The sequence below is a fragment of the Ostrea edulis genome, chromosome 8 (genome assembly GCF_947568905.1).
Source record: "Ostrea edulis chromosome 8, xbOstEdul1.1, whole genome shotgun sequence".
In the NCBI taxonomy this organism is placed as follows: Eukaryota; Metazoa; Mollusca; class Bivalvia; order Ostreida; family Ostreidae; genus Ostrea; species Ostrea edulis.
Genome location: NC_079171.1, coordinates 24,384,272 through 24,407,362, shown reverse-complemented (window position 1 = coordinate 24,407,362; position 23,091 = coordinate 24,384,272). Strand labels below are relative to the sequence as shown.

At 35.4% G+C, this 23,091-nt stretch overlaps 1 protein-coding gene across 2 annotated transcripts; it reads right to left on the bottom strand.

Moving 5' to 3' along the window:
- Positions 1–3,800: 3,800 nt before the first annotated feature.
- Positions 3,801–16,145, bottom strand: LOC125661012 (transmembrane protease serine 3-like). Of its 2 annotated transcripts, XM_048892852.2 has the most exons (8): positions 16,022–16,145; positions 15,294–15,440; positions 14,702–14,790; positions 13,694–13,782; positions 12,500–12,768; positions 9,995–10,134; positions 8,183–9,603; positions 3,801–5,331 (listed from the first exon to the last, which is right to left on the bottom strand). In XM_048892852.2, exons 1-7 carry the CDS (start codon positions 16,092–16,094, stop codon positions 9,391–9,393), a joined length of 1,020 nt encoding a protein of 339 aa, XP_048748809.2. In that variant the 5' UTR covers positions 16,095–16,145; the 3' UTR covers positions 3,801–5,331; positions 8,183–9,390. The 2 variants fall into 2 exon arrangements, with proteins under 2 accessions (XP_048748809.2, XP_048748807.2); XM_048892850.2 differs by lacking the exons at positions 9,995–10,134; positions 12,500–12,768; positions 13,694–13,782; ... (1 more) ...; positions 15,294–15,440; positions 16,022–16,145 and having other exon boundaries at positions 8,183–8,545.
- Positions 16,146–23,091: the final 6,946 nt, after the last annotated feature.

The following is a 23,091-nucleotide window of genomic DNA, read 5'->3' as shown; positions in this document are numbered from 1 at the left end:
ATATGAAAAAATCTCAGAATACATCCTTCCATTCAACTGGCAAAGGACGAAACATCCTTCCTAGAGACATTTGTCAACCGGCATAGGACGAAACATCCTTCCGAGAGATATTTATCATCTGGCGTAGGACGAAACATCCTTCCAGAGATATTAGTTAACCGGTGGATGACTATAAATGAACATCTTCAAACATTACATTGTCAATTACCACAAAATGACAAAACTAACTTAAAAAATCTTTCAAGTACTTGCTAAACAAGTATACGTTACTGAAATGAACACACTACATGTACATTATGAAATATTGCTTTAAAACATCATATATTCACACCTTTGATATTGGGACAAATGTAAGAAACATCTTTATTCTGAACCCTTCCATCTGCACAAATATATTTACAGTTGATTCTCTGTACAGGAATAAATACAGATGGTCCAAAAGTGTCATATAGGTCAAGGGGTATATTTATTTATTAATCTGGTCTACAGGGAGGATAAACAATTCTAATAATTAAACATTATAACTCATGATACCATACAAATGTATATCCTTTATGCATATGATCGTATAAGGATTTCTATATTGACATTGGTCTGGACATTGCTCATAATAATACCGATGGCAAATGCATTGCACAACAAGTATGCTATATATGGGAAGTGAATTGAAACAGTATAAAATGTCCCGAACACAGAGGGTACCAAGGGTAGTGCCTGTGCCAACTGCCAAGTCAATCAGACTGGAAGGCTTGTACATGTACCCTAAGTATTCAAGACAGCTTATTTATAGTAAATAGGCATGCATGTGACACGAAAGTGAACCAATGGACACAGATAATTCGTAAATTACTTCTCTCCATTTATTTTCATTTGAACCTATTCTATTGTATAATAGAGCTACATACAAATGGATTGGATACGTACAAGTCCTTGCAATTTAATGATTCTCTCCAATATACTTCAACACAATGCGTCTATAAACTAGAAGACTGCCATTTATTTTAATATTGTATGTATCACCAGCTGTACATAGCACTGCATCACGAGTCTCCTTTATTATCCCCCACAATATTTATTGTGAGCGGGGAAAAGGTATCAACAGGACTGATTCGATTGATTTGATAGTTCACATTTAGTTTTATAATCAAGTGTAGGACAAACCAACTAATAAGCTTTCGCAACAAATTTTTGTGAAATTCGAGAGAACTTTAATGTGACAAATATTTCTCTTCATATTCTGTCCTTCATTTGCAAATAAAAAATGGTTACCAGTATCATACAGCAATTTATATATTTATGAAAGTGTTTCACTAAGCTTGCATCAATTTTTTTATAGAATGAAATCATACAATATTTATGCCGATTGAAAAAAAAATTGATGATCTGGCAAAGGAAGTTAAAGAAATTAAGGAGCAGACAAAACAAAAACCCGAAAGGACCCGAAAACAAGAGTCCAGCCTCTTTGTACCTCCACACATAAGAGTAAGTGTGTATATATATATATACATGATACCAGTACTTTTATAACAGAATAGAGGTTAGAGCTAGGGGAAAGTCTATACAGTAGGAAAACCATTTTTATACTAGTCAGATAGCATGACTATGTTGGGCCAACGTTGGTAAATGGTTGTATTGTCGGCCGATGGTTGGCGTTGGGCATACAACGTTGGCCCAATGCTAACATGCTGCTTTTTAATTTTCATCACACTTAAGTCGGGAAGACAATGTTGGCCCAACAACGGCGCTATGTTAGCAATGTGCGCCCTAGAGTATTTTTTTTTTTACGTTGGAATAGTTGTGTTGGGCCAATGTTGGCCCAACGCTTGAAATGTTCTTGATAACTGACATTACACAGGATATCGGCATACATCTATTTTAAAAATCGCATATAATAGCGATAAATTAACACGTAAATAATTTTTTAAATACATATATATGTGATATCACAAAGATTGGATATCTTTTATAAATATGCTAGAACATGAAATAAGTTGGGGGGGGGGGTGTTAAAATTAAACAAATGAAAAGACGCCAACACTTAATCTGTTAATAGACCTGTAAAATCTTAGAAATATCGATTACATAATTTCGCTAAAGTGCAGATTTTAGGGGGGCATATTCCGAGATAAGAGAAAGTTTCTCTGTTTAAGAAATTAGGTCAACATCATCAGTGCTTCTCACAGCAGGAGACTGGCCAGTTTCCTTGGTAACTGCGAAATCTAATATATCGAGATGGTCAACACGTGTATCCATTTCACAAATTTCGCATTTGAGCTGCTTAATTGGTGCACACGGAAATTTTTGTTGGATTAAAGAACGTTGGATATACTACTTCGCAAGACAATATGTAAGTACATCTTGTTATTCAATGTGTGATCTTTCTAACTTTTTTTTTACTGAAATACACGTTCCGGGCTGTATCTACAGTATATATCACAATATATATATATATATATATATATATATATATATATATATATATATATATATATAGCTTTATGGCAATATCTTGTCAACAATGATGTTTGATTGGAGTTTGACCTGGTTTAAAAAAAAACCTGAAGTTTTTATATTTTATACATAGATTCTTTATGTCAAGACCTTGTTATACTGAAAGTTTGACCCACTTTTAATAAAATTCCTAAACTATTCAAGGAATTAAAAGCTTCTGTGTTTTATATATAGATTTTTATGGTACTTGAATGACTTCAGTGTTTGACCTTGTGACCATGACCTGGACTACTTTTGATAAAATGCTTTCCTATTTCATTTCTCCTGAACTATTTGAAATAGAGTTTTCATAGTTTGCATATAGATTTCTAATTGCAAGGTCTTCATATCATACCACGATCTATGACCTGCCTTGGTCTTATCTAGAACAGCAAGATCATGTTGGTGAGATTGGTGTTGAGGCATCTATGTGTCAAGTGATTCATTTTCAGTTATTTTATAATCGCATGGTGCTAATTTGGGGCCACAATATGGGATCAAAATTTTCATGGGAAAATGAGATTAATAAATAACAATTTTAAAATTCACAACAGCTGAACCACGACAGGATCAAGGTTACTCAGGTGAGCGATGCGGCCCATGGGCCTCTTGTTCTTTTAAACTATATATGTAAAGAACACAATTTTAAACTGAGGTCCACCTTCTATGGTAGATTTAGGAGGGAAATGATTTAAATGGTATGAAACCATTATTTTCATGTAAAGATGCGGTATGATTGGATTTCACTGACGTCATTGTCATCAGTGGCGAAGTGCAGCCGGAGATAGGCCGGATAGTTTTCTTCCTTGGAATATTTAAACCTTTTAATTAGATGATACTGAATCATTCATGAAAGAGTTCTCATTTCCCCATGCGCACTTCCTAAAATGAAAGCACAAATGAATCGACCGCACCCGATAATGACTGCCAATATCTTGTTTTCAAAATACTACACTGCGTGTTCGGTACATGCATAAACGTGTCCTTGGAGCAAAGGGTGATCACTCCTAATGTGTTTCTAGTGTTCAGTGGTAATAGTACATGGATCAGCTAACTCAATGTCGGATTTAAAGATGCAGTTATAGGGGTGGTCGTCAAACATATTTGGCAAAGAAAGTTTTTTCGCCATTTGCGTCTTCATCCCCCCTCTTTGAGCGGCAAATGTACAAGCACAGACTTTGTCCCCCCTCCCCCCCCCCCGTCTTTTTTCTGGATCTGAGTCCGACCCTGGCATAACGGGTTTTGATCATGGCATACACCTTTCTAAAACCAACAACAATAACCGATAAAAGAAACACACAAAGAAAACACTGGATACAATATTTATATAGCATTGGAAAAATTAAACTGTTTAGAAATAAATAAAAGATATTTAATTTGGTGTTTTCACGATTATCGACAATACTTTTAAAAACATTCAACAAATACCACTGCTTGAACTGTGAACGTAGAAAATGATGGTCGTCTGGGGATATCTTTGCGATGATGGATTTATGGCAAAATTAAACACTACACAAAATACAAATTATCGTATCATATGTAATCTGTATGTAAATCCTTTATACTGTATTAGCAAAACGTACATGTATCTCCTCTCCTTGCGAAAAGCGTTGATGTTCATACTTGAAATTAGTAATTGTTGTTTATGAATACATCGTAATAAGTACTAATAAATAATTAGTTTTAATCTAAAATTGAATAATTTTCAATGATCATTTTGAAATGTACGCGTAAAATTTTTCAATTCCGAAAATGTCAATACGAGTTTCTTATCAGTATTCCTATTTTTCAAATTACATCGTGTAATTTGCCGCCAAGACATTGTCATATGATCTAAATCTTCTTCATGGATTATGAGAAATTCGTTATGGCATCCTTTCCCAGATAAGTTCTCCCCAACAAATTTGACAATATTCCGCGGAAGAATTTTAAGATGGAACAAAAGTTGTCCAACGTAAACATCCTCTAGACGGAAATAAGGGACCTGATCTACAGCCTGGAAAAGACTTCGCGCCACATCAACACTCATGACGTAAGCAGCGGTGGAACACATGGGCGGGTAGATATCTAAATTGTATTCTCGTCGTGTGACGTAAAACGGAGAGACTTTGTTCCGGTTGGGTTTTGATACGCCCATGCAACTTCCACCGAAGAAATGTGCATCCGGAAGTGCCGATGGTAACATGTTAAACCGTAAAGTATTCACAAAAATATCACCATGCACCTTTGTTATGTACTTAATGCCTTTGCAATTCTGGATAACCCATTCTAGTCCGAGAAGTAAAAGCTCAGACGTATTCTGTATGCTGTACTTTACACTGAAGCTTAGAATATCCATGTATTGTAATACCTGATGTTCGGGATTCCAAAAATCTTCCCCCGTTCCAATAAGGAAAAGATAACCGATATTTGAGTCATTTTTCGATAAGTCGGATACCCAACTGTTTCTGACAACACTTCGGGCGTAATCTTCCAACGGTGATGTCACGATAATTATCACATTTTGAACCCGATCGGATTTACATGCGGTAGTTGGAGTATCCAACGCCCGATATTGTTTTTCCTGAACCGAAATAACCTCGGAATTTTCCGCGATGAATATTAAAGGGGTGTCCATGTATTCACCTCTCCATGGTTGTGTTGTAGATATATCTGCTTTGTTTAATGTTTGAGTGATGTACAAGACATATAGAAAGCACACACTACCGAACAGAATCACCAATGTTTCTGTTTTTAACCTTCGATAAAGGCGACTCGCCATTTTGGTCAAATTGTTGTCCTTTGTCTCACAAGACTGTGTTCCAATGGCACTGCTCTTTTTGCGATCATTTTCAAGGGAACCTGCAACACAGAATTAACATCATCAATACAGTGTATCGTTTGATATGAAATGCACCTTATGTCAGAAACTGTGTCAACTTGTTTCCTCAGAGGACGAAGTTGTTATGATTAATCATCTAATTAGAATGACTGGTAATTTGTATTTTACTGTGCAAACAATCTGTCTGAATACGATCACTTCCATGTCAAATCAATTCCAAACCACATGTCAGTTGCAATACGTTGATCATGATCACATCCACGTCATCGATATGTTTGGAACTGTAGCAGCAAAATCATTTCCTCCTTTACTTTACACTTTATGTGGATTCCATGAATGTTCAATATTCATGCAATTTCATTCAGGAACCTTTGGCCTTGAAGCTTGGACAGGATTCTTCAAATATCGAATATCAAACTCATCTTTACAGAGATCTAGTTTGTCAGTAACAAATTTAGAGGGGGGGGGGGTGTCAATGGTTATGTCCCCTCTCCTCCCCTTTATTGAACATGTTCAACAAATGTGGTCTTTATGACATTTTGAGCACAATTTCCACGCATAAAACTTATTTCAAAATCATTTATATATAAAGCAAAAAGTATAACACTTCACCTTGCATAAGCCCAGTTTCGTTATTGAAATATTCACTCAAAAATCCATCGAATTTAACACATAACTTAACATGACTGTAAAGCGACTTAATGACTGGGAGAAAATTTCCCCGTATACCAACATTACATAGTTTGGACCAGAGTTTTGACCTATTCACAGAATCGAAGGCCTTCTGGAAATTTACAAAGCAACAATACAAACGCTTTTTATTATTCAGAGTTTTGTTAATCAATGATTGTAAAACAAACATGGCGTCAACTGTAGAACATCCGGATCTAAAACCAAACTGCGCATCTGTGAAAATAATGTTCTCTTTCTCCCATTCCAACAGTCTGTTATTTAAGACACCAGTAAACAATTTTCCAAAGCAACTAACAATAGAAATGCCACTGTAATTATTGACATCATTAATATCACTTTTTTAAATAACGGAACAATACAACTTTTTGTCCATACCTCAGGATATAAACCGGACTTAAAAATTTTATTAAACAGCTTGTATAATATAGGCATCAAAATATCTTCACAAACAATAAAAACTTCGTTCATTATAAAGTTCTCGCTACAACTTTTGTTTAATTTCAACTTTCCAATTTTTTTTTTAAATTTCCTTACATGTGATTTCTTTGTCCAATTCCTCATACACAACTTCATTATTATTTGCAGTGCTAGTGTTATCCGAAGAATCATTTATATTGTTTTGGATAAGTTCCTTGAAGTGTGTGTAGAAATCTTCATTAGTTAGGTTACGATTTTAAACGTTTGGTTTTTCTCCTTGAAATTACACTATCTGCTTTGGATTCCGTTTCTTCAAATACTCTTAACATATCACCCTCATGCTGTTTATATTTCCGTTTGAGTTTGAATTCGTATTTTTTATACTTTTTCTTGGCATTCAAAAAAATTATCCTATTCTCATGAGATTTACATATATTATAATTGTACATACGTTTATACTCTTTCAAAAGGTTCTTACACGTATCATCAAACCAGGGTTTACCTCCCTTACCTTGATTACGAATAACAATGTTCTTATTATTACAATTACCTATTGTATCTTTAACTTCACCATAAGGCAATTCACAGTCATTTAGGACAATGTAAATATTAACAATACATGCATCTACATCTGTAGAACAATTAAAATCAACATCTACAACGCTTAATTACAGGTCACGATTACGTGAAATTTCGTTCGAAATGCAATGCGAGTTGTCTTGTGTCCCAATTTGTAAAGGACAAAGACTACAAGTAATTACAGAACTGTGTAATTCGAATGGATTGTCGTGGGCAAACTGAAATGTTATTGCCACCCCGTAAAATCAGAGTTGTGAAATGTTCGTGTGACAGTTTCATGTAGACTTTACTCTGAATTTAAAAAACCTTTTGAAAGTATTCAATAGACAATCTTCCCTTCCTCTCTTTTACCTAATGTTTCTAGTGGTCAAAACTATTGATCTAAATTATATGATCGGGGTCAACCTCTTGCCGTTAATACAACCCTCGATAAAATGCTTCATCGCATGTACTGAATCTTCATTAAATGTGCGGCGCCTGGTACAGACGTTTTTAATCAAAGTCGCTCAATTTCACGGTCATGTAGGGATGTCTCGTATTATTTTGGATATGACGTTAGGAAGTGTTTACTTTAAAAGTGTTTAATATTTTATAAGATACAGTAAACTGAATTTGCGAAAATCCTATTTTACGTTACAAAATATCAAAGTATTTTCACACGTTACAAAATATCAAAGTATCCTCACACCTATGAGGTTACGTGAGGGTGGAACTACCTTAATTAAGTTAGTATTGGTGTGTTGTTCGTTTAATCGGAATTTAGATCTGAAAGCACATGTACACTTGTTTGGCCGTGTATACGTCTTTTAGTCAATATTTCCTTTTCAAAAGCTATTTTTCACTTGGAATTTACACTCCTTTGAAGAATATTTAGATCCACCTATTGATTTCATGAATATTGATTTGCAATAGAAAATAGGACATGAAGCATAGAAGACACTTCACAGAACCTGCCCAGTGCATATACTGTAACGGCCCACCGCTATTTCATCACACGGTAGTTGCATTTTATTGTCGAATGATATTATCATCTCTACGAGGCATTATCAAATATTATCCACATTCGGTCTCAAGACAACGCATAGGGTGAATATCTAATATGTAATCTTTATTTAGATTTTTTGGTTGTACAATATACCACAATACAGTAAATAATTATTAGAGAAACAAATATAACATTACCTCCATTGCGTTTCATATCATCCATCGATAGATTTAATTAACATCCAGAATATGCCTTTCAAACATATTTGCAGGTGCCCGGTTGGAAAAAGAACCCACAGTCGATAAAACGGAATTATTTTGTAAACACGGGTCTATAAAACTGATGCATTGCTGATTTTATACCCTTATTTTTAAAGGTGTGTCTAAATAAACAGCATGTTAGAGTACACGCAAAAATCAGCGATTGCTTTTATGCAGGGTTCAATGATTTCGACACTGACGCACACAGGCATTAAGAAATCAATTCTATATAGATTTACTTTAGACGATTATTTTCATTTAAAAAACACGTCAACATGCCCTGTATGCATGTCTAACTGTGTCTATTCGTATATCTATTCATACAATCGGATTAAATCTTACACTGACGTTTAGTCTTGCTGTTGCTTTTGAAATTAATTAAAAATTGAAAACATGAGAATTCTTCTGCGATCTCATTCTACTAAGTTGATTCTTTTATAAGACTCAAATAATTTTCAAGATTTGTTTAAACAAGGTCTATCCACTGCTGCCTTCTATAAAGAAAGTGGACGCTACCTTGTTTGTAGCATTTTTATTAACTTCCTGATGATAGATACTTATGTAAGCATGCACAGGATGCAGGGTGGAAAATGCTTAGCTCGCTTCAGCTGAATCTACATATCTGTCATCAACTTAGCTGTCTGACGTAATTTCGACTTCTTTTGAAGGACAACTGGACTAATTACATCAATGTTCACACAAAATACCTTTGTTTAAAGGGAATTGAACTTTTCTTGAGTACAAGATATTTTACTCTCCCAAAGAGGTAAAAATAACAGTGGTCTAAGGCTGAGGTCTTTTTAAAAATAAATTTCAGGACTCACTGAACCTGAAATATTTCTTTGTATGATTAAGATTGAAGTTTGGTCAGCTTTTCATACCCTGACCTCGGCGGGTTGTACACAAGTTGTCAAAGTCTACAACCCGTTATATAAATTGTACCTCAATGTGCTTCCTCGTTCCAAAAAAATCAATCTTAGTCATAACTTCCACCGGCAGTGGTGACGTCTCCATATGAGTGAAATATTCTCGAGAGGGACGTTAAACAATATTCAATCAATCAATCAATCTAGTGTAAAAATCTGAACTTTTATTTGTAATATTTAACACATGTGATTTCGCGTTTTTCCACCGGGCAACTCCCGTTACACGTAGTTGATGACATGTCTCTTCCCGACGACGGACGGAGAAGGTCCCCCATAGTACGCCATGACCTGATGAATCCAGTCTAGATAGGACTGTACCCTGGTGTAGACCCCGGGCTGGTACGCCTCAGCACAGGAGTACCCCCACGACACGATGCCCACTATATTCCACGTGCCGTCTTTGATGCAAACCATAGGCCCACCGGAATCCCCCTGAAAGTGAAAATCCAGTGTAATGTGTATTGCGGGTTACAATCATTAAGTGAAAATCCAGTGTAATGTGTATTGCGGGTTACAATCATTAAACAAAGTCTAGTAGTTTGTCAAACGTGGAAGATAATTGAGTTGATGGTGAAAATAATTGAGTTTGTGGTGAAGATAATTGAGTTGGTGGTGAAAATAATTGAGTTTATGGAACCAGTTGTGGTTTATTGCGGACAATTGTGGCAGAAAATCTCTGGAATGAAAAAATTCATATCAAGCCATTTCAATGGAAGAAATAGGCTGGTTATTTTGAAGTAAGCTTCAAAACAGTTCCAGTGTACAAAAAAACCCGGATACCACATAAAATGGTAGGTATTTTGTGTATGTGTTTACACTCTACCTGACAGGAGTCCACACCGCCGTGTTTCCTTCCCGCGCAGACCTCAGTGTTTGGTATGGTTCTATCCATCAGATAGGAGCAGACGGCATTAGAAATCAGAGGAACGTTAGCTTTGTACAGGGACCGCGTCCCATGGCCGCCTATCAATAGATATACATGTATCAGAGATGTTTTTAGGGTTTCTACAGGTACGTGTACGTATTTATGGCCATCTTAATGAATGGCCGTAAATTAGAGTGGACAGACACCGCGAATTCTATGACGAGTTTTCCCCCCCTTTTTAACCGTTTTAAAGTAGCTCATTACACCGAAATTTTATTTAATGGCTCGTTAAAACATCTCTTATGAAGTATGATTTCACCATCGAAAGAGTGATACAAGTTCTCAATCATTTTTTTTATATTTATTTTTTGTTTGTGATTTTTTTCCAGAATGATAAAAAGATACTTTAATTTTGTTTGCAAATAAGATATTCTAGAGTCCAACTTTCGCTGTTATTTGTCGCATAATATGAATATCTACTGAAACATGCCTAATCGACTCAGATAGACGGTCTAATTTTTTAAAAAATAAAACGATATTTATGAAAATAGAAAAAAAAATATATTGATATTTATTTTAATCTATGGATAAAATTTTCGAAAATATGTCAATTAGGAAAAAAAAGATACACTGGAGAGAGATAATCTTAAAAGAATTTTTTTTAAAATTTGAACTAAGCCCGATCGAAATTTAAAAAAAGAAGTGATAGAGAACATTATAATCAGAAAACTTCGTTCCCTTGATGTATTTGTTCTGATTATAATGTTCTCTATGACTACTTCTTTCCCTTGATGTAATCCCGTGGGAGTCCGGGTTGGAATAGGTCCTCAGTACCCCTTGCTTGTCATAAGAGGCGACTAAATGGGAGGTCCTTCGGATGAGACCGCAAAAACCGAAGCCCCGTGTCACAGTAGGTGTGGCACGGTAAAGATCCCCCCAGCTCAAAGGCCGTAAACGCCGAGCATAGACCTTAATTTCGCAGCCCTTCACCGACAGTGATGACGTCTCCATATGAGAGAAATATTCTCGAGAGGGACGTTAAACAATATTTAATCAATCCCTTGATGTAAAATCAGATGGTTTACAAATGAAACACAATTATAAAGGAAACTAACTTCTCCAAAGAAAAGTGCATGCAATTCGTAACAATATGATTATTTTAGTAATTTCTATCATTTTTTTTTATCGGAATCGGTACTTTTTCTTGTTGTTTGATTCAAATCTAAAATATAACGACATATGTGAATTTTTTTTTCCTTTCATTTCAATTTCTCTTTAAAATATAGTCACCTGATATATCTTTTTTCCTGATTGACAGGTCTTTTGAAGATTTTATCCGTAGACTTACAAAATATTGACAGATAACGTTTTCAATTTTCAAATTTGTTTGTTTAAAAAATAGAACGTCTATCTGAATCGTTTAGGCATGGTATATTAGATATTCATATCATGCACCACATCACAGTGAAATTTGGACCCAAGAATCTCTTACACCTTTTTTATTATTCCGGAAAAATTACAAATAAATATAAAAATCAAATAAAGTATATGACGCGCTTGTATTACCTTTTTGATGGTGAAATAATGCTTCATATGAGATGCTTAAACGAGTCATTAAATTTTATTGTAATGAACCACCTTAAAGCTAAAACCAGTTTAATCAACACAAATCTAAATTTACATTTATAAGATATCCTGTATATTTAGTGAAAATTCAAATGATGTCGATTCTGCTTGATGCAAATTTTTCCACCAACAGACGCACATACAACATAAACAGGCATACTGCAACACAATCCAAACAGGTACTTAACAAATACATGTGTCTATGAGTGGCTAATGATGGATACTGCATGGTGATGAAAAGCGAAGATAACAAACAGTATACAAACCATTAAAAACTTACAACACTTAAGGTAGTTCAAATGCTTATTTCACTGTTATTCACACAATCTAAACTGGTAGGATTTTGTTTTGTTTGTTTCGGGTTTTAGAACGAGGCTGGGATATTTCAATCACTTTTTGGTCTTGAAGTGGGATCCGTATCTGGTTTCCAAGTTTTAAGGAGGTATATTACATGTATGTCGTCATAATGGCTTCCTACCTTTTAGAATAAATATCAGCCAATACTTATCTATTCGTTGTAGATTTCAATACCTGAGTACCTCAGTATGTTATTGTGCTGACTACAAATCTGTAGATCACAAGTTCAAGTCCATCAACGGTTTTTCAATTTTTGTTTTTAAATTTCAACTAAAACTGCATTTTTTAATGAATAAGGTAAATCTGAAATATCTAAATTTTTAAAATATTCTAATACACATCCTTCACTTGTCATCCATACCAAACTCTAGTGTAGCATACCTCCTTACGTCGTCGTGACACCTTGTAATATTAACACAATGACGACGGGTCCTAAAGTTGTTCCCATGCATATACAAGTGTATGTAAGAAGATATTCACCGCTATATGCAGCACCCCACCCAGTAATGGTACAAATTAGTCCATCGTAGCTGTCATTGGATGAGGGTAGGCAGACTGGTCTCACGTATTCGGTGTAGGCAGGGACGGGATTCCCTAACTTAATGACGGCAATGTCGTTGAAGTACTGACTTGGGTTGTAGTGAGAGTGAACGAATAGAGTGTCCACTTTTTCTAGAATCTCGTGACCCTCTAACACCGCACGGTCATTCTCTCCCACAACCACCGTCCACGCGTAGGGGTTTTTGTTTCTGTGAAGGACAAACGTTATGGAATAATTACTTATGATTTAAGAAACGTTGAATACCGGTAATTGACAATGTATGACCAAATACATGTAATTATTCATTTTGTCTGTCGGGTAGATTAACTCGAGTATCAAATATTCCTTGTCTTTGTTGTACATAGTAATGTTCGTCGCTCAGTAACTTAATTGTCTAGTTCCCGGTCAAAGGCTGTGATCTCAGTATTTCAGTGTTGATTGACTGTTAAAACACCCGACAAGAAAAAGAAACTTTAAAATGCTATTGCATATTTATCGAAACAGGTGTTTTGAAGGTTATCGGGTATGTTAGAGCGCACATTTCAGATATTTCTATTGGTCCCTAGGCCTGTTTCAGAGAAAAAGCTCGTTTCTGTCTTCAACAGCAAGATCAGTAATAATACTACCTCAAAATCACAGGAATATCTTAAAAAGTGATTATTTGTAGTCCTACTGATCCCCTGAGTTGTCACCAGAATAGTGACGACGTCCACTAAAATATCATTGAGTTCACATTATTACTCATGATTAATTTAAAAGCATTCAGCTAGTTATAAAGCAGCATCATCTCTCCCTTATCAAGTCTTATTTCAGGAAGTCTCTTTCTCATCTTGTTGGCACAGACCGCAGGCGCGGATCCAGGGAGGAGGGTAACCGTTAGCCCACTCCTCCGTGTCCCTGATACTGATCATCATACATATTTGTGTCTAATACAATTTCAAAACGAAATACTAAATTATAGATCTATTAAAAACTAAACGTTAAATTCCTAGATCGGAAGACTTTCAATGCCTGGGATGGATCAACATACGCAGAATATGTGTGATCAGAGTCCTTACCCTTTAAGTTTCTACAGCTACACATAGGGTCCATATTAAGGATTTTTGAAAAAAGTGTTTCGATATGAAGCTTACTCGTTGAAGCAGTGAGCAGCAGTCAAAACCCATTGGTCAGCGATCAGAATTCCTCCACAAACGTGGTGTCCGTTAGATCTCATCGATACCTAAGAATTGGAATAAATAATGGCCCATATCAATATTCGTGAGATAGTGTTTGACTAAAAGCACATTTCATGTTTTATTTGGGTAACATGGTTCATCAAAAGTAGCATGCGGTATCATATCGAAGGATTTATTAAAGTTTTTGGTACTGCATATTGAATACTTATATGGCTCTATTTCACCTGCAGTTTAATTATTGTTATTTTTATGGTGAAATAACGGTTGAATAAAAATTAAAGAATTAACATAACCGTAACTTTATATTGCATGGACAGAAAAGTACATGGGAATACGACAGTTTCGAGATACGAACTCTTCTGTATAGGAGGTGAATTTAGTGGAACTTTGAAGGCCTAAGTGGGACAGAGTGGATCTACAGTCAACGAGGAAGATGATGAAAAGTATTAAAAGCTGCTTCTCTTTAAATATATAAATGTGGGAAATACAAAATACGATCGAAAGAAATGTTTTACCGAAGTGGAAACATAAACAATGTCATATTCCATATTATAGCAAAAAATATCTTAGATATGGTACTTATGACCAACGAAATAACGTGATAGGATAAGAATTCTATGTATTTAATTACTCCCTAAATACTTATCTCTTACTTAGTTTGTGTATCAGTCGAATTCGGGTGATTAAACATCGTATGAGAAACTTTCTGAGTACATTCACTTACACAGTGGTGAATATTTGTCCCACCCCACTCCCGCGTGTAAACAAAATCTTTCGCGCCTTACTATGTACGAGAGTTCTCCAAAGGGAAATAACTCGGACGTATTTCGAAACCAGTGTATTGATTCAGAAAGAAAACAAAACACACATATACCATGAACATATTCTGAGGTGAATTCAGTCACTGCATATAGTTTTCAGACTCAATTGAGATGCCTCTTGAAAACAATTACAATTATGTACCTGCCATGGGAATTCGCCAGGCTGAGCCCTTGTGCCGCCTACTATTTTATACTGATGTGTAGTCACTGGTGTACTCAGTCCGCACTGACCTCAAGAAAGAAAGAAACGAATCATGACATTATATACATGTACTAGTATATACTCTAGTGCCAAAATACTTATCATACTGGTGATTATGTCTTGTTCTACTCGGAATTTGACCCAAGATGGTGATGACCTTGGTACATACCTACAGGCAACCCTGTATGATTTCCACAGGCAAGCACAGACAAGATGGAATTGACAGTCTTAACTTTCAAAAGTGTGTCAGAAAACATTTTACCATTTAATGGGGATGTATGATAATGACAATTTCATTGGCACATGATGACTCTAGTATAAGCCGAATCCAACCCTGTCCGGTAACCTACATTTCCATGACTAAATATCATAAGATCAACATGCACAGGTCAGAATTGTGGTTCGTCACCTACAGCTGATGACATCTCATGATGAGTAAAAAAAATTCCCAAAGAAGCGTAAAAAAAAAAAAAAAACAACCCAACCAAACACAAGTTTGTTTTATGTCAGGAAAGTATTAATCCAAACTCACCGGAGTGAATGGGCGGGGTCAGTTGGAACTTGGGAGGAATGCAGCACATTTCCTGGAGGCCACACCCATTCCTTGTGTAGGAGTATCCAGATAGACAGGAGTTGTAGTAGTAATTCACACACGTCCCTCCATATTTTGTGTGACATACTGGAAAAGACCCGCTTCCACGTCAATAGTAATCAGATTACGTGTGGGTGTTACAATTACTGAACCCATTGATTGTTTTGTTTAAGTTTTATTTCTCTGCATGAGTCTTGAAAGTTCTTTGAAGTCTATGTTAACTATTCAACCCGTATAACGTGTTTCATCATCAATGGTTCTTTTCAAAAGCAATACTAACTGTCATATTGCTGTCGAAAATGTTTTGTTGAACAATTTTAATTTACTATCACAATGGTTTTTGTTATTAATATTTTGTCTTATAAAACCTATCCAAACGCTCTGCATGAAGCAAAGTTACATTACCGTCTTTCCGTACAAAAATTGATTTCCATATAATGCTGTATATTCAACAGAACCAACATCTTCATTTTGATAAATTCTTAAACTTACTTTCAATATCAATGACTATGGTCAAAGTTACACACAAAACTATAATAATTGCACCTTTTTTTTCAATATAAGAAATAAGATAAAATTATCAGATTTAGAGCTGATATTGCTTTAATTCGTGAACTGTTTTATACAGAAAATCATTATATAGTAAAAAGAGAGAAACTTTTACGTACAGTCTTGCAAGGCCACTTCTTGTATTAGCAAAAACAAAACACCAATAAATGAGCTCACAAACATGACAGCCATTTGTTACGAACACTCCTGAGCGATAAGATCTTGTAATGGACTGGTCCTCAACACCAAATGATATAATGGGATTGTCCAACAGCGTGACCTGAGTACAAATCTGATAAAATGTCTATACATGACACACAGAGGGACGATGTATATGCATTCAGTGTCAGTTGTTTAAGTTCACCTTATCTGGCCCATTGATCTGCAATGGGAAGACCCTATCGGACGGAAGGTTCTAATTTATATACCATATAATTCCTGCAATTTTTATTGATAAAAAATCCTAGGTACAATGTTTGTCAGCATATAATTTCACCAAAGCTGAAATCGACAGGATGAAAAAGGGCCAATAACGCACTCATAAATCCTATAAGGTATACAAAATTTATAGTAGGGCAAGCGTAAAAGCTAAAGGTGGATTCAGTGCCTATGGGTTGTTGATCTGTCACAACCACCGTTAGCCATAATCTTAATCAGGTAAACGGAGTAACCCGTAGTCAATTTCAGAATGTAAAGAGCGGTCTAACAATTAATACAAAACACGTTTCACTATTTTGTTTGTTTACATAAAAAGATTTGAGTCTTTATTTACATAACACAGAATCAAAGCAAAACTATTACTCTTATCCCTGCATTCAGACGGTCCAAATTTTGGTTGTTAACATCAAATGAGTCATATTTTTAATTTTGAACATAAAATATGAAAAATATTTCTTTCGAAAAACGTGAACAGGACAGCTGATAAAGCAGCACGATTCGCGCCCAAAGGAAATCTCAAAGATTGTTGGAAGACTTGACCACCAAGGACTACGTAAATTTGGCCAATGAGAAACTAATTAAAAGTATCTTTGTAATATCAGTGTACTTGTGGGTAGAATGAAAGTGATGTCTAATAATGTGACTTTTTGCATGATTCCTCATAAGAAATGAATATCATTGTATTCCATTTTTTAGATAAGCAGCTATCTGTGATTTCAAAAAGTTTTGATAGTCATTATTAAACATGTATGTCAGCCTGGATAGAGTGGTTAGAACATCTGACTTCATATAGTTCGGTTCACGCTCAAGTCAAACATTTCCTCTTACATTTAAATATGGAAATGCAAATACACTGCTAACAGAGCATGACTAAACAAGGTACCCACAGACAGCGTGCCATCGTACGATGGATACGTCCGATTCTCAATCGCTATATTAATATATAACTGACGTTTGACATACTCGTCAGTAAAAACAGGTGATCAACAATTATATGAATACTCAAAAGAGTGCAAAAATAATAGTAAGACACACGAACCTATAGAAACATTTGACGTTGGACCATGTATCTTGGAGGATTACGCATCCCCTGTTGATTCGCCACATCTACCACGAGGCCCAAATCTAATTCATCAGGTAAACGGAGTAATTCGTAGTCAAAATCAGTACATAAAGAACCGTCTAATAATTGCTATGAAAAATGTAGCTTTACTCTCATTGTAGATTTTACGCTTGCGTAACACTTTTGAACTACCAGTATGCACGGGTTTTCAAAATACAAGGTTTTGATTAGGTGTCACAATTGTGGCCTCTTACGTGTAGCCATGCACAACACGAAATTTAGCCTCGTGATGCGTGTTTAAGGGGAATGAGTCATCGTAATAATGGCGGTAATTCCGGTGAAACTCCATTGTCTTCGGTAAAAAAAAACTTATTTACTCGTGTAACATAATGGCTTAGGAACCTGTAAACAGAACTCTTCTTTTCAAGAATGTAAATTTAGTTGAAGTTCTTTTCAACGCTTGATTGAAGGGGATACATCTGAAGGAGACATGAACGCTAAAATAACTTGTTCATAAACAAAGCGATACCGTTAGAAGCGCAGGAAAAACGTGAAAAACCACAGGCCAAGTGCTAAGTTTCTTTACCATACCAACGTCTGCCGTGACACGGGACCTCCGCTTTTAAAGTCATATCCTAAAAAACCGTGGCTCTCGCTTCTAAATGCCGAGTATTTGGTGAAGGAGTAATAGATCTAACTACCAAAACTTTACATCTTATGTTTGACGAGGACATGGCATCAGTAGAGCTCAAACACACGACCTCTAAGTTACGAAGCAAGCGCTCTACCCCTGAGCTACCGCGACCGGTCAAGAAACGAACGTAAGCTCACATGATTTTATAATGCGGTGTATTTTAAGCAAACCTTTTATTTTATCATTTTTATATAGAATAAACGAATGGTTATCATAAATTCATTCTCAATATCATTGCTTAATTAATTGAATTCTAAAAATATACATACATGTATCATGTGTAAGGAGAGGAATACGTATAATGCTACATGTATGATTGTCGCCGTGTCCTTATTATTGAAAGTACTTGCATATGAAATAATGTTTTTGATTTTGAAAGATATATTTTGTACGTGCTTGTATACGAATTTCAATTCTGTTTATATCATAAAAGGAAAGAGAGATTGTCATGACAGATTAGAGTGCTACATGTAAAAACACTCTGTTTCATTTCAAGTTTAATGGCATAACATCAAAATCAGGTAAATAGTAATGCTGTAAAATAGAAAATTGCAGTCACTTAAAGTTTCCATTAAGTAGTCTTTGCTTTAGTTTGTTTGAAATATTTGTTGCTTGCATAATTTTTCTATTTCCTCAATTTCTTTTAAAAGTATTTATACTACTGCTGTATATTATGTTGACAATATCATACATGCACATGCATTTTATTTTACAGCTTTGCTCATATGCAAATGTATGAATGAATCAATTCCGATGTGCAATAAATTTCTGTACAAAAACTTTATTCTTATAATAACATTGTATAGTTTTCTTCCTGTATCATTTCTCACTTATCTGAGAAAGATTGTATGACTTTTGGACGGAAAGTTATGCCAACTGTATAAATTTCTTTTAAAAAGGACCAGGTTGTTTGGATCTTGCTATTTTAGGAAAGATAACTCTTCCATCCGGAATTTCAAAACAAACAATTTTTATAAAGTTTTTTTTTTTAATGTATGGCTGTAAAGAAACTGTTTTCAATTTCACCTTTTCATATCAATTATATACATGTGTATTTTCTATTTACAGATGTTGGTACATATTTAACCAACAGTTTTCACGAAATTGAATTTTGATGTTGAAAAACTTTCTTCCCTGAAATAATAATAATAATGAAAATATGATGACTAAAAATATTGTTTTGTTGTATTTTAATTCAAACATCGCAAACAGGAATATCTCAAAAGACAAAATGGGGAGTTCTGGAGTATGCAATTGTGGACTGATGAAATTCAATTTTCTTAAAACAAATGAATTAAAAATTGTGAAATATAAACGACAAATACTATTACAGATGTTTCTATAAATGTTTGAGGAATTGGTACAGGAAAAATAACCCGGTGCATCAATCCACCTTAAATCTATACTCACTCTCATGTTATTTTAAGGGGGTATTCTACATCGTTATAATGGCTGACCTCCTTTATAAACATGAAGGAAAATATAAATATCAGAAATATTCATTTAGAATACCATCGCCTAGCTGAATAGCTCAGTAGTTTAGCACGTCGACTGCTGAACTGTAGATCGCGGGTTCGAGTCCAGCAAGGATTTTAAATTTTGTTTCAGATTGCTTTCTACTAAAACTGCATTTTTCGACTAGATAATGTAAGTTTTCAATTTCAAAATATTGTTGTACATATCTTCCATTTTTCATCCATATCAAATATCTCTGGTGTAGCATACCTCCTTAAGATATTCCTCTATATATTTCCTTTAAATCCGTAAAAAAGTATCTCACAGCAGGTGGATTGAATGTTTTTTAATGTCCCTCTCGAGAATATTTCACTCGTATTAATACGTCACCACTGCCGGTCATTGAAATAATGAGATTAATAGAATCATTCATTATTACGAGTGTGCGATAGTGAAATTCCACCTCGGGGACAAGATTCACGGTCTAGGACGAAGCTATGCCGCGGGGTGGAATTTCATTATCTCACAAGAGTTTATAATGAATGATTATTTCTCTCACTCCACATTATTTGACCCAAATTAACTGCCTCCCACCAGCATTTAAAAAAAATACATATCTTATTTCAAATCCTATCTTAGATTTAAGTATTTCATCATATAAATCGTACTTGAAAATAGTTTACACCAAGATGTAAACTTCAAATTCTATTTCCATCTATTCAGATCATTTTAATTTAGGATTAGATCATTTTAATAATGTCAACACGGGCATGATCAAATTCCCCTTCGGATTGTTATTCCGCGACCTACATATAGTGCTAGTCAAGAAGTGAACTATAGCAACAAATTTAAGAGAAAATATAACTTAAATTTTAATCAGTTGAGCAATAATATTCGGAATACATTGAATAATTTCAGACATGATGAGACATTTTTAATTTGGATGGAAATTTGACGTCAGAAATTGATCTACATAGTGTAGGTCATTCACATTCCTTTGTGTGACGTAGTCATGCCTGTTTATGTAACATGTTTTAGTCCGAGTCCGATTCAATCAGACGGATTCGTTTCCTGGATTGATAGGTGTTGTTCGTTATATTGATGGTTACAGTGCCATAAAGTCCACCTCTAAATATCGACCCCGTGGAATGCTGAGCATTCGTTGATGTAGATTGGTGTGCGACCTGGTTTGTTTGAGTTTGAATGGCGGCATTTTCTGAAAACGGTGTGTCCAAGTCGAAGGTTGGCTGGGATACTGTGAAGCTAGGTAGGGCCCTGACTGCCGATGCTGTTTCAAAACGAGAGCTGTTTTGTGTAGAAGAGTTTGGGATTTGAACCAAAGAAGAAGTATTGGATGAGGATGTGGATAAAATGTTGCTGATTGCGAATTTCTGTGAATCATTTATTGTGCAGTAATTGTTCAACGATTGAATGTTTTTTAAGGCCCGTTACATACACTTGCAATGTGTCAGTGACATTCGAATTCGTCATTCTCTGGACGAGGGTTTTACGGGCACTTGAGTTGGTGATTTTCTTATTATCAGGTAGGCCAGCATCTTTTGACATTCTTTTCATAATGTCATTGAGTTTATTGACGCCGATAGGACTAGATATAAACCATCGGCCCTGCATCCTCAGGCGTTTCTCGTTAGTTACAACAAAAATGTAGAAGGGGTCTTCTTGTTTGGAATATCCCTCGGCGTTTAGCTTTGTACAACATGTAGATTGATACCGGACATTTTTCAGGGTCATGAGGGGTTGCATATGCGAGGAGGGCACGCCCAACTATCAATGACATCGACACCCGTTCTAGTCTTGGTGGCCCTCTCATGATACTCTAGATAGTCGAGTTGAAATCCCTCATCTCTTTTCAAAACAACATCACCCCATTTCATTGTATGATGTTCGGTCCCCCCCCCCCCCCTCGTATGCCAAAATACAATGTGTTGTTAAACCACAACGTGTTTATCAAAGATGTTGGTGTAGTTTTTCCTAATTGTTCAGTTGTGTAGAGTTTTTCAATTTCGTCAGGTGTTAAAGAGTCAGACCTTCGAGGTTTATTTCCACGTCCCTGTGCTTTTAAATCTTTTTGTTCTGCCTTCAGGGCGTCTCTGCACTGAGCAAATTCGAAGCTAGTATTTAACGATTATTGATAACAGTAACGTTTTAAGTGCCTTTCGAAACTCCCTAACATCCCTCCTCGAGATGAGGGCTCCATTCTTCACCGATTTGGTTCTAACGCTCACAATAAAGTTTGCCAACAGAGGGTCCAGCTCAATGGAGAGGGGGATATCACGAATTTCTCTTGACTCCCCTTCCAGTTCAAAATACTCACGTAAAATGTTCAAATGACCCATTCTTTTTCGTAGTGTATTGGAATTTTCCTTAACCTCAATGAAAGTAGATGTTTCCACACGTTTAAATCTAGTACTAGTACCATTTGCACCCTCCATGATTTATTAGATCTATTTAGTTTTTGCAGACGATTTTTGTTTACGTTTTAAAAGTAAAAGTGACTTTTAAAAGTAAAAGTCACGTTCGCGGCGTAGTAATGCACATTGTAAGACAGCAAAATCTCACACTGGTGATAATTTGAGAAAAAATAATCAAAACGAAATAAAGAAATCCTCGACCAGTGAATATATACTCCATTCCTAAGATAGAGTTTTAAATCCTTCAACAATAAAATTTGGGGAGATAACTGGAATTTATTTACGTTACAATTTTGTTAACGCGACAGAAACAGGTAACCGATAGCCATCCCGCGGTAGAAACGCGGGTTACCGGGTATACGGTGTACCTGTAAAATATAATGTTGAATTTTCCCCGGGAACGCAGTAAACAATGGATGTGCGTTGCCTCTATTGTATTCTTATATAAAACTTTGATTCCCTATTGTAGGGACTACACCTGCTACCAATATTTGAAGAAACCTTAATCTGTATTATCAGAGCGTGCTTACATGTCATGGCAGTGTAGTTTTAAAAAAAAAATGATTTTTATTTCCTATATACTCATATGTAAAACTTTGAACAATTTAGAATCCTCAATATGCCAGGAACTTCATATATGTGTAATCTTTTATAGCCCAGTAGTTCATGAAAAGATATTTAAATGACTCCATCCCATTTTTAAAAAAAAAAAAAAAAATATCTCCCTTTTTAAAATTTGACTCCAAATATTTACCAAATGATGCTTCCAACCAAGTCAGGTTGAAATTGTTGATTGATTGTATATTGTCATAATATCAGGTGGTCAGGTGCCTAGGAGGAGTAAGCATCTCCTGTTGACCGGTCACACCCGCCGTGAGCCCTATATCTTCCTAAGGTAAACAGAGTAATCAGTATTTAAAACCAGTGTGTAAAGAATTGCCTAACAGTTGGTATGAAACAAGTCATACAGTATTTGACCCAATGACAGGTTGTATTGGTAAATTAGATCGTTACAACAGCCATGGAACTTGTGAAATACTGACTGTAAACGAATCTGTCGAACCCCTTAAGACAAATGTAATATTAAGTCAACGCTAATTTAACATT

What these genes read in the sequence shown, in the direction of transcription:
- LOC125661012 (XM_048892850.2), bottom strand. Translation starts at nt 8,207, where the DNA reads ATGGATGATATGAAACGCAATGGAG. An exon ending in TGATATGAAACGCAATGGAG is followed by an intron (nt 5,332 to 8,182) that starts GTAATGTTATAT and finishes TCTGTGTTGCAG; the next exon opens with GTTCCCTTGAAAATGATCGC.